The 13,308-nt window shown below is 38.1% G+C and overlaps 1 protein-coding gene across 2 annotated transcripts in view; it reads left to right on the forward strand.

The window, feature by feature from the left end:
* RP1 (RP1 axonemal microtubule associated) overlaps positions 1-12,990 on the forward strand; it is a 73,200-nt gene extending 60,210 nt beyond the window's left edge. Inside the window, exons 2-4 of one of the 2 annotated variants that reach the window (XM_030795054.1) lie at positions 3,206-3,832; positions 4,368-4,539; positions 6,911-12,591. In XM_030795054.1, coding sequence (XP_030650914.1) covers positions 3,218-3,832; positions 4,368-4,539; positions 6,911-12,591 — 6,468 coding nt within the window. In that variant the 5' untranslated portion in view covers positions 3,206-3,217. Of the gene's footprint in view, positions 1-3,205; positions 3,833-4,367; positions 4,540-6,910 lie in introns of both variants that reach the window. The other variant, XM_030795053.1, reaches the window with a different exon arrangement.
* The last annotated feature ends 318 nt before the right edge of the window (positions 12,991-13,308 follow it).

Genomic DNA, 13,308 nt, shown 5'->3' on the forward strand with positions numbered 1-13,308 from the left:
CTTCACTTGAGCTATTGAGTTACTCTGTGAACTTCCCATGGACTCTGTAGGAAATGCACATTATTAAGACAGGGCAAAAGCTGATTCACTTCCTTCAGAAATACTTGGTTTGCACCCTCTTTCCAAATGATGACATTGTGCAATCAATGAACACAAATGTTTTTATTCAATGATAATACCTAATCTTTATCATGTTCTGGGTTCTACACACAAGGCCCTCCTTATCATAGGCTGTTAAGACTCACCTACAAGGATGCAGAATCTCAACACTCTAAATAAAAGTTCCCCCAGTGACTTCTAGGAGTTCCCAGAGATTCTCTCACACACTATGAAGATCATGTGAACTTGTATTTTTGTTTTGTTTTCACTACAGCACCCCCAACAAAGTGCCTGGCAACCACCCTGTTGGATGCGCCTTCTCTGCAAATGCTCCTCCACTGCTGGGGAGCTGGCATCTTCCCAGGTCACATTACCTTCAGCACCTGCCCTTCATGCACTGGGCTCAAAACGAGTGCTCAGGGCTGGGAAGCAGTGGGATAGGGACAAGGGCAGCTGCCTCTTTGCTCCTATTGTCTTTATCTTCCATGTTTTCCCTCCTGGCCCCAGCACAAAATCTCCTTTCTCTTTAGCCAAAACTGACAAACAAAACTGCCCACAAAATTCTTAGCATATTGGCTCACATAGATGTGTTCCCAAAGTGGTCACCAGGTTAACAGCTCTCCAAATAGTGAGATTCAGGCATTTAAAAAGTGACATTAAGAGCCTCATGATGCACCTACACCAAGAAAAATATCATTTTCCAAAATTAAGTGAAAAATGTGTCTCAAATATTATTCATGTACAATATTTTCAAATAAACATATAAGTAAACCAACCTAAAATATAATTGGAGACAGAGTTCTAAAGTCTTATTTATTTATTTTTTTTAATTTTCTTGAAATGGTGTCTCACTCTATCATCCAGGCTGGGATGCAGTGGTGCGATCTCAGCTCACTGCAACCTCCACCTCCTGGGTTCAAGCGATTCTCCTGCCTCAGCCTCCTGATTAGAGTAGCTGGGACTACAAGCGCACGCCACCAGGCCTAGCTAATTTTTGTATTTTTAGTAGAGATGAGGGTTCACCATATTGGCCAGGCTGGTCTCGAACTCCTGACCTCAGGAGATCTACCCGCCACGGCCTCCCAAAGTGCTGGGATTGCACGTGTGAGCCACCACGCCTGGCCTAAAGTCTTATTTAAATACTGAAGGAACTCATCCTTCTTATAGTTGCTGACGCCATGGCAGTTAAGCAGCCTGCTCAAAGTCAGACCACAGTTGACCAGGTAAGGATAAGAGGTTGCAGTTTTGCTGATTCCATTGCGAAGCTGGATTCCCCAGCTCCTGATGCACATGTCTGCTACAGCTGCTTTTTTTGTCTTAAGTATTATAATTACTTTAAACTTCTGAGGAAGAAGGAAGGGAAGACATCTAATTTCTAGGCTGATCTTCAAATGTTTTTTTTCTAAGTTACATTTAAATAGGATTTGCAAATCAGATTGGAGATATATGAAGAATCTTGGATAACAGCTTGCAAAAATTTAAGTAGATAATTTGAGCCAGATTTATAGCTGATTTACAATGATAAACATGCCTTTTTCCATCTCTGTATTACCAATCACATTAATTTTGTTTGTTCAATTTGTCTTCAAGGCTGCAGGACTTTCTTACTGTGTCAAAAGACACTAATAATTAAAATGATTTCAAACAATAGAAAACAGCCACAAATGAAAACAAGGCCAGAACCAGATAAATCCTTCCACACGCTGCTCATTTGTCAGTCAAACTCCAGTTTCACTGAGAAGTGGAAAAGGAAAACCTTAGTGCTTTGCTGAAAATTACTCTTCTTGAATTCTCTCCTGAAGGTTAACTTTAGAACTACTAGTGGGACTAGTAACCAGACTGCAACAGTTTTAGCAGCCCACAGCAATGCTGTCATTCATTTAAAGAACATTTTTGCTTAGTGCAGTGTTTCCCGAAGTAAGATAAGTGGTGTGTGAGATGATTTGCCTGCATTTTATCCAATATGCAGTGGAAACATCTGATAGTATCTTAAGATGGCTCTTACTTAAGGTTCTATGTGATACATTCCTCCTAGAACTTAATGTCAAGTACATTTTCCTCCAGACAATTTGAACTTTAAAAACATTTCCTGTTTCTCCCATATTTCCTTATTGTCAGGATATGAAGGACTAAATTGATGAATTGCAAAACTCTCTTACTTTTCTCAGTGGATGGTTTCTGATTTGTGTCTGTTGTTTTTTAAATTCTGCAATAATACCTGCTAATTTTAAAGGTTCACAAAGTTTGGCAAGGTATAAAAAACACGAATATTATCCAGAATTCTGCAATCCAGAGATAACCACCATCAACACTGGGTTGTATATATTTCTGGACTTTTCCCCAATTCATATAACTCATGTGCCACAAAACACTACTTTGGTCAATGGCGGACTACCTATATGATGGTGGCCGCACAAGAGTATAATACCATATTTTGACTATACCTTTTCTATGTTTAGATATGTTTAGATACACAAATTACCACTGTGTTACAATGCTGTATGGTATTCAAACAGTAACATGCTGTACAGATTTATAGCCTAGGAGGAATAGGTTATTCCCTAAAGCCTGGGTGTGTAGTAGGCTATACCATCTGTTTGTGTAAGTACACTCTATGATGTTCACACAATGATAAAATCACCTAACAATGCATTTCTCAGAACTTATCCTCATTGTTAAGCAATGTGACTGTACGTATACATTTAAATCAGTAGCACAGAATGTTTTGCAAACTGAATTTTTTCACTTAGTAATATGTCATGATCATCTTTCTATGCCAAAAGATATATAAGGTCATGTTTAATGGTTGCATAGTTTTCCATTGCATGGGTGTATATGTGATAATTTATCTAGGCCCTTATTCGTGTGTTTAGGTTGTTTTTAACCTTTAAATTATAAATATCCTTATTTAACAGTTTATCTCTTTTATTATAAGTTCCTTAAAATTGTCTTTCAAAATTGATAGGTATCATGAATGAATAAACGAATGAAAGAATAAACTTCTAGGAATATCCTGGATGTCTGCAGCTATATTTAGCATGCATTAGTATTACCATGTGTTTGCTATGGTGCTGTGATTCTAGAGATAATTTTCTTTCTTCTCTAGGTCTCAGCCAAAATGAGTGATACCCCTTCTACTGGTTTTTCCATCATTCATCCTACTTCTTCTGAAGGTCAAGTTCCACCCCCTCGCCATTTGAGCCTCACTCATCCTGTTGTGGCCAAGCGGATCAGTTTCTACAAGAGCGGAGACCCCCAATTCGGCGGGGTCAGGGTGGTGGTCAACCCTCGCTCCTTTAAGTCCTTTGATGCTCTGCTGGATAACTTGTCCAGGAAGGTGCCCCTACCTTTTGGAGTGAGGAACATCAGCACCCCTCGGGGCAGGCACAGCATCACGCGCCTGGAGGAGCTGGAGGACGGCGAGTCGTACCTATGTTCCCACGGCAGGAAGGTGCAGCCTGTAGACCTGGACAAAGCCCGTCGGCGCCCGCGGCCCTGGCTCAGCAGCCGGGCCATCAGCGCACATGCACAGTCCCACCCCGTTGCCGTCGCTGCCCCCGGCATGCCCCGCGCCCCGCGGAGCCTGGTGGTCTTCAGGAATGGCGACCCGAAGACGAGGCGCGCGGTTCTTCTGAGCAGGAGGGTCACCCAGAGCTTCGAGGCATTTCTACAGCACCTGACAGAGGTCATGCAGCGCCCGGTGGTCAAGCTGTATGCTACGGACGGAAGGAGGGTGAGCGTTCTGGGGGCTCCTCGAGCCTGAGCTCATTTTGAGCACCCTACTAATTGCATTCGTGTGGGATGTGAATGGTGGCCCCCGGGAAGGAAGTCTTCCTTCCTCCCTGACTGTGTATGTGAGTGTGTGTGCGCCGGTGCTGCCTTTGTTCCTTTGTCAGAATCTGACTGGAATCTCATCTTTCCCTCACGCTACCTACCCCTTTCTGTCTTCCCTGAGCCCCGAGTTACATAATGTTTTCGCATGGAATCCAATCTGGATAATATTTTTTGGAAAGGAATGACAAAGAGTAGTATTTTCATACAGGAAGCATTTTCCTGGGATCCCTGCTGGGACGTAACTGACTCCCCCACCCAACCTTGACATTTGGTATTTGTACTTATTTTGTATACACCATTGGTGCCTAAGAAAATGCTCAGTGATGATGTCTTTCAAGCCTAGGAGGTTGTTGATTTGATTCAAGCAAAGTTATAAAATTACCACTTAGTATAAAATGTGCTCATCTCAGGATCATGACTCTGGTCTCTTTTAGGTTCCCAGCCTCCAGGCAGTGATCCTGAGCTCTGGAGCTGTGGTGGCAGCAGGAAGGGAGCCGTTTAAACCAGGAAATTATGACATCCAAAAATACTTGCTTCCTGCTAGATTACCAGGGATCTCTCAGCGTGTGTACCCCAAGGGAAATGCAAAGTCAGAAAGCAGAAAGAGTAAGTCACTTATTAATATATAGCCCATATTTTTAGCCCTGAGATTTTTTTTGCCTCAACGACAGCAAAAATCCATGCTTAAATGACCAGTTTCTCTCACCACAGAAACGAAAAGGAGAGGATTTAAAAACATTCTAAACTGAAATTGGCTATATTTATAGTTGGAAAGAGTCATAGAGATTATCTATTTTTTAGACTTTTCCAAATCAATGATATGCCTGTTTAAATTGATGATGTGTACTTTTTTGCATAAAATATCTAGTTAAAAAATAAAAATGCCAGCATTTCTTGCTTTAGAGTGGAATCTGTGTAAGTCTCTTCTCTGGTATTTGCAGAGTTTTCTCTAAATAGTACCATGCAGCATCCATAGCTGACCTCAGCAGGTTAGCAGAATGACTGTATTTTTTCAAATCTACGCTATGTGCTCTGCCTTCTGAAGTTATTCCTATAAAAATCACAGGTTCTTAGATCCACATTTTATTTATTAAATAAAAGGTTCATGCAACCAATTCATGCTGGTTAACGACAATGTAGGTTGATAATTCTGTAGGATCTGCTGTGTAGCATTATCCTTTGGTTAGGGGAGGAAGAGGGCCTCTTCAGGCCCAGGAATGTGGGATAAGCTGTAAATTGCCTATACAGCAATTTACATTAGCAATAATGAGCTAATCTCATTATTCATTGTACTCAGTATTTCCAGGGAAGACAAGCTCTTTGCTGGAGTACTGATTATTTTTTATACTTAAATTTAAGTTTTTATTCTCTTTAGACTTGGATAATATGTATTTTAAATAGTATTAATCTCTCTACTCACTGCTAATGTGGGTAAAACTAATCCATTGTTGTTTAATGATTTCATGGATATATTCAATAGATAATTATTAATGCTTCTATTTTGTAAGCATTAGGTTGCCACATATATGTTATAAATATGGTAGTGCTATTTCACGTTTGTCATTTTACTAAAATGATTTTATTATCTTATGTCTGATACAGGTTGCCGAGTATGGTTTTTGATGACTGCAGGGAATCTGAGGGCTTTGTTAAGTTTTCTTAAAAAATTTGAGACATTTTGATTTATAATTTAAGTAAAAGCATATCAAAAATAAGAAAAAATATTTCTAGGTTTATACTCTAGGGGCTTACCTGATGGCAGGTATGTGCAAATCTATATAGATTTGCTAACAGGAATTTTTTTTTCTTTTTGAGATGGGGTCTCGCTATGTTACCCAGGCTGTTTATGATGGGCTCAAGTGATCACCCGCCTCAGCCTCCCAAAGTGCTAGGATTACAGATGTGAGCCATTGCGCCCAGCCCAGGCATTTTGATTGAATTTAAGAAGCAAGAGTGCCAAGGTTAATGCTGAAGATACACATTAAAAGGACAACTGATATCTGGACTTATGTCTATCTCTGTTCTCTCTTGTGCCCTATATTAAGTCAGCTGCAACGATTATACAAAGTGCATGCTAAATTAGTAATTAGTACTTGATTAATTCAGTCTTAATTATAAAAATGTTTCTGCTTTCATAAAGCTATGGATACCTCTTTTGATGTGTAGGTGGGAAGATGAACACCATCATAAATTGTTGCTTGCCTCATTTGAATAGGTAAGCGGTACTTGGTTAGACTCCAGTTTCAGTACTGGTAAAACAATGAAATGAAAACCCACAAAAACTTTTATCTTTGGTAGAATTCTTAGCAGTTTTTACTTTATACATTTTTAAAATTAAAATTACCTTATTAAACTTGTTAAAATTCTCTGAACCGCCTCATTGAAGTTGAAGTAGAATTAGAGATCTCTTCTAAAGAGTGGTTTGAAGAAATGTACCACTGTTACAGTAGGTTTTCTCAAATAACTATTGGGAAAATACATAGGCTGAGTGTGGTGGCTCACGCCTATAATCCTAGCACTTTGGGAGGCCGAGGCGGGCGGATCACGAGGTCAGGAGATCGAGACCATCCTGGCCAACATGGTGAAAACCCATCTCTACTAAAAATACAAAAAAATTAGCTGGGCATGGTGGTGCGGGCCTGTAGTCCCAGCTATTCGGGACGCTGAAGCAGGAGAACTGCTTGCACCCTGGTGGTGGAGGTAGTAGTGAGCCCAGATCGTGCCACTGCACTCCAGTCTGGCTACAGAGCAAGACCCTGTCTCAGAAAAAAAAAAAAAAAGAAAAAAAATACATAGAGCTCAGAAACATATCAGTAACATTTTACTATGAAATACAGAAAATATGCTACTTTTCGTACTAATCATTTCTCCTTTTCTCTTTTTTTCTTTGCTGCCTCTTCCTTTGGATATTTCTAACTTCTCTGCCTTCCATATTATATTTTGATGTGGGCACATTTTACTCTTAAAATCTTTAAAGTAAGCACACATATGTCTTCAAGCTCAAGGTCCCAGATTTATTCTGTTTCTTCTGAGAAAACACATAATAATGATTGCTACTTAGACTATTCTTTTGTTCCTGAAAATTACTTGGCCTTAGAAAAGAATGATTCTCAGAATTTACCAATATATCCTTCTGAAGATGATATTGAGAAATCAATTATTTTTAATCAAGATGGCACTATGACAGTTGAGATGAAAGTTCGATTCAGAATAAAAGAGGAAGAAACCATAAAATGGACAACTACTGTCAGTAAAACTGGTCCTTCTAATAATGATGAAAAGAGTGAGATAAGTTTTCCAGGAAGAACAGAAAGTCGATCATCTGGTTTAAAGCTTGCAGCATGTTCATTCTCTGCAGATGTGTCACCTATGGAGCGAAGCAGTAATCAAGAGGGCAGTTTGGCAGAGGAGATAAACATTCAAATGACAGATCAAGTGGCTGAAACTTGCAGTTCTGCTAGTTGGGAGAATGCTACTGTGGACACAGATATCAACCAGGGAACTCAAGACGAAGCAAAGCATCATTTTTATAGGCCCCCTACACCTGGACTAAGAAGAGTGAGACAAAAGAAATCTGTGATAGGCAGTGTGACCTTAGTATCTGAAACTGAGGTTCAAGAGAAAATGATTGGACAGTTTTCCTATAGTGAAGAAAGGGAAAGTGGGGAAAACAAGTCTGAGTATCACATGTTTACACATTCTTGCAGTAAAATGTCATCAGTATCTAACAAACCAGTACTTGTTCAGATCAATAACAATGATCAAATGGAGGAGTCATCGTTAGAAAGAAAAAAGGAAAACAGTCTGCTTAAGTCAAGTGCAATAAGTGCTGGTGTTATAGAAATTACAAGTCAGAAGATGTTAGAGATGTCGCATAATAATGGTTTGCCATCAACTATATCAAACAACTCAATTGTGGAGGAAGATGTAGTTGATTGTGTGGTATCGGACAACAAAACTGGTATCAAGAACTTCAAAACTTATGGTAACACCAATGATAGATTCAGTCCTATTTCAGCAGATGCAACCCATTTTTCAAGTAATAACTCTGGAACTGACAAAAATATTTCTGAGGCTCCAGCTTCAGAAGCATCCTCTATTGTCACTGCAAGAATTGACAGACTAATTAATGAATTTGCTCAGTGTGGTTTAACAAAACTTCCAAAAAATGAAAAGAAGATTTTGTCATCTGTTACCAGCAAAAAGAAGAAAAAATCTCGACAGCAAGCAATAAATTCCAGGTATCAAGATGGACAGCTTGCAACCAAAGGAATTCTTAATAAGAATGAGAGAATAAACACAAAAGGTAGAATTACAAAGGAAATGATAGTGCAAGATTCAGATAGTCCCCTTAAAGGAGGGATACTTTGTGAGGAAGACCTCCGGACAAGTGATACTGTAATTGAATCAAATACTTTTTGTTCCAAAAGTAATCTCAATTCCACGATTTCCAAGAATTTCCATAGAAATAAATTAAATACTACTCAAAATTCCAAGGTTCAAGGACTTTTAACCAAAAGAAAATCTAGATCACTAAATAAAATAAGCTTAGGAGCACCTAAAAAAAGAGAAATCGGTCAAAGAGATAAAGTGTTTCCTCACAATGAATCTAAATATTGCAAAAGTACTTTTGAAAATAAAAGTTTATTTCATGTATTTAACATCCTTGAGCAAAAACCCAAAGATTTTTATGCACCGCAATCTCAAGCAGAAGTGGCATCTGGGTATTTGAGAGGAATGGCAAAGAAGAGTTTAGTTTCAAAAGTTACTGATTCACACATAACTTTAAAAAGCCAGAAAAAACATAAAGGGGATAAATTGAAAGCAAGTGCTATTTTAAGTAAACAACATGCTACAACCAGGGCAAATTCTTTAGCTTCTTTGAAAAAACCTGATTTTCCTGAGGATATTGCTCATCATTCAATTCAAAATTATATACAGAGTTGGTTGCAAAACATAAATCCATATCCAACTTTAAAGCCTATAAAATCAGCTCCGATATGTACAAATGAAATGAGTGTGGTAAAGTGTAGCAATAATAGTTTTTCAGGGAATGATCCCTATACAAGTTCTGGAAAAATAAGTAATTTTGTTATGGAAAGTAATAAGCACATAACTAAAATTGCCAGTTTGACAGGAGATAATCTATGTAAAGAGGGAGATAAGTCTTTTATTGCCAATGACACTGGTGAAGATCTCCATGAGACACAGGTTGGATCTCTGAATGATGCTTATTTGGTTCCCTTGCATGAATATTGTACTTTGTCACAGTCAGCTATTAATAATCATAATACTAAAAGTCACATAGCTGCTGAAAAATCGGGACCAGAGAAAAAACTTGTTTACGAGGAAATAAACCTAGCTAGAAAAAGGCAAAGTGTAGAGGTTGCCATTCAAGTAGATCCTATAGAAGAGGAAACTCCAAAAGACCTCTTACCAGTCCTGATGCTTCACCAATTGCAAGCTTCAGTTCCTGGTATTCACAAGACTCAGAATGGAGTTGTTCAAATGCCAGGTTCACTTGCAGATGTTCCCTTTCATTCTGCAATATGTAATTCATCCACTAATCTCCTTCTAGCTTGGCTCTTGGTGCTAAACCTAAAGGGAAGTATGAATAGCTTCTGTCAAGTTGATGCTCACAAGGCTGCCAACAAATCTTCAGAAACACTTGCATTATTGGAGATTCTAAAGCACATAGCTATCACAGAGGAAGCTGATGACTTGAAAGCTGCTGTTGCCAATTTAGTGGAGTCAACTACAAGCCACTTTGGACTCAGTGAGAAAGAACAAGACGTGGTTCCAATAGATCTTTCTGCAAATTGTTCCACAGTCAACATTCAGAGTGTTCCTAAGTACAGTGAAAATGAAAGAACAAAAGGAATCTCCTCTTTGGATGGAGGTTGCTCTGCCAGTGAGGCATGTGCCCCTGAAGTCTGTGTTTTGGAAGTGACTTGCTCTCCATGTGAGATGTGCACTGTAAATAAGGCTTATCCTCCAAAAGAGACATGTAACCTCAGTGACACTTTTTTTCCTAGTGATGATTATGGTGTGGATCAGACTTCTATGATTAAGGCTTGTTTCCTAGGAGAGATCTGTTCACTTACTGATACTGTGTTTTCTGATAAGGCTTGTGCTCAAAAGGAGAACCATATCTATGAGGGAGCTTGCCCAATTGATGAGACCTACGTTCCTGTCAATGTCTGCAATACCATTGACTTTTTAAACTCCAAAGAAAACACATATACTGATAACTTGGAATCAACTGAAGAGTTAGAAAGAGGTGATGACATTCAGAAAGATCTAAATATTTTGACAGACCCTGAATATAAAAATGGCTTTAATACATTGGTGTCGCATCAAAATGTCAGTAATTTAAGCTCCTGTGGCCTTTGCCTAAGTGAAAAAGAAGCAGAACTTGATAAGAAACATAGTTCTCTAGATGATTTTGAAAATTGTTCACTAAGGAAGTTTCAGGATGAAAATGCATATACTTCCTTTGATATGGAAGAACCAAGGACTTCTGAAGAACCAGGCTCAATAACCAACAGCATGACATCAAGTGAAAGAAACATTTCAGAATTGGAATCTTTTGAAAACTTAGATAACCATGACACTGATATCTTTAATACAGTGGTTAATGGAGGAGAGCAAGCCACTGAAGAATTAATCCAAGAAGAAGTAGAGGCTAGTAAAACTTTAGAATTGATAGACATCTCTAGTAAGAATATTATGGAAGAAAAAAGAAAGAATGGTATAATTTATGAAATAATCAGTAAGAGGCTGGCAACACCACCATCTTTAGTTTTTTGCTATGATTCTAAGCAAAATAGTGAAAAGGAGACCAATGAAGGAGAAACTAAGATGGTAAAAATGATGGTGAAAAACATGGAAACTGGAAGTTATTCAGAGTCCTCTCCTGATTTAAAAAAATGCATCAAAAGTCCAGTGACTTCTGATTGGTCAGACTATCGGCCCGACAGTGACAGTGAGCAGCCATATAAAACATCCAGTGATGATCCCAATGACAGCGGCGAACTTACCCAAGAGAAAGAATACAACGTAGGATTTGTTAAAAGGGCAATAGAAAAACTTTACGGTAAAGCAGATACTATTAAACCATCTTTTTTTCCTGGCTCTACCCGCAAGTCTCAGGTTCGTCCTTATTCTGTGGAATTTCAGTGTTCCAGGAAAGCAACTCTTTATGATTCTGAAGGGCAGTCATTTGGCTCTTCTGAACAGGTATCTAGTAGTTCACCTATGTTGCAGGAATTCCAGGAAGAAAGACAAGATAAGTGTGATGTTAGTGGTGTGAGGGACAATTATTATAGGGGTGACATGTTAGAACCTGGTACAAAACAAAATGATCATAGCAGAATCCTCACAGACATAGAGGAAGGAGTACTGATTGACAAAGGCAAATGGCTTCTGAAAGAAAATCATTTGCTAAGAATGTCATCTGAAAATCCTGGCATGTGTGGCAATGCAGACACCACATCAGTAGACACCCTACTTGATAATAACAGCAGTGAGGTACCATATTCACATTTTGGTAATTTGGCCCCAGGCCCAACCATGGATGACCTCTCCTCTTCAGAACTCGAGGAACTAACTCAACCCCTTGAACTAAAATGCAATTACTTTAACATGCCTCATGGCAGTGACTCAGAACCTTTTCATGAGGATTGGCTGGATGTTCACAATGAAACCTGTGCCAAGGAAAGAATAGCAAATCACCATACAGAGGAGAAGGGTAATCATCATTCAGAAAGAGTATGCACATCTGTCACTCATTCCTTTATTTCTGCTGGTAACAAAGTATACCCTGTCTCTGATGATGCTATTAAAAACCAACCATTGCCTGGCAGTAATATGATTCATGGTACGCTTCAGGAAGCTGACTCTTTGGATAAACTGTATGCTCTTTGTGGTCAACATTGCCCAATATTAACTGTTATTATCCAACCCATGAATGAGGAAGACCGAGGATTTGCATATCGCAAAGAATCTGATATTGAAAATTTCTTGGGTTTTTATTTATGTATGAAAATACACCCGTATTTACTTCAGACAGACAAAAATGTGTTCAGGGAAGAGAACAATAAAGCAAATATGAGACAAAATCTTATTGATAATGCCATTGGTGATATATTTGATCAGTTTTATTTCAATAACACATTTGACTTGATGGGTAAAAGAAGAAAACAAAAAAGAATTAACTTCTTGGGGTTAGAGGAAGAAGGTAATTTAAAGAAATTTCAACCGGATTTGAAGGAAAGATTTTGTATGAATTTTTTGCACACATCATTGTTAGTTGTGGGTAATATGAATTCAAATACACAAGACCTCAGCAGTCAGACAAATGAAATCTTTAAAGCAGTCGATGAGAATAACAACTTATTAAATAACAGATTCCAGGGCTCAAGAACAAATCTCAACCAAGTAGTAAGAGAAAATATCAACTGTCATTACTTCTTTGAAATGCTTGGTCAAGTTTGCCTCTTAGATATTTGCCAAGTTGAGACCTCCTTAAATATTAGCAACAGAAATATTTTAGAAGACCTTTGTATGTTTGAGGGTGAAAATCTTTTCATTTGGGAAGAGGAAGACATATTAAATTTAACTGATCTTGAAAGCAGTAGAGAACAAGAAGATTTATAATTTCAATATCAGCACAGTCATTCTTTGTCAATTCATTTTTTCCCATAATGAGATGAAGCACATGTGACGAATATGGACTAGATAACCTCTAAGAATTTTCCACTTCTTCAAAATGAACTTACTCTAGAAAGCTTACCCTTGGATAAACAGTTTGACTTTCAAAATTTCTCTGTTCTTTGTTTTTCCAACAATTACAGACTCAGGCTCTCTTATTTTGGAAGTTTCTATCCGGTTTTGTTCTGAAATTACATGGTTTTTATTTTTTGGTATCTATGATTTTTTTTGCTCAGGGCGTCAAAATGTACTAAAGATAAGAATTATATCCTTTTTAAAAAAGTGTCGTTAGCTTGGTGTAAAATGTATATTGACTGTATTGGTGAATAAATTGAATAGACATAACCTCAAAGTACTTCACTTATTCTTTTTAACTACTGATTTGATAAAAAGTATGATTATAAGATATCCACAACAATCTCATAGTTTCTTGTGCCAAATGTGTTGAGTCCAGAATATCCAGTGAAATTGCAAGCATTTCGATGGGACAGGATTTAGTGTTTTTCTAATAGACTAGACTATCAAGTATCAATTGGTTTGAATGATTGTGGTGTATTTCCCAGGAGTTAACCAGGAAAGCTTTTAAGATTCCTTCCACTGCATGACTATATGATGGTATAGAAACAAGTCTTAGAAAACTTGGAAATCTATGCCTCTTGTCTA

Source organism: Nomascus leucogenys, chromosome 16, assembly GCF_006542625.1.
Source record: "Nomascus leucogenys isolate Asia chromosome 16, Asia_NLE_v1, whole genome shotgun sequence".
Taxonomy (NCBI): domain Eukaryota; kingdom Metazoa; phylum Chordata; class Mammalia; order Primates; family Hylobatidae; genus Nomascus; species Nomascus leucogenys.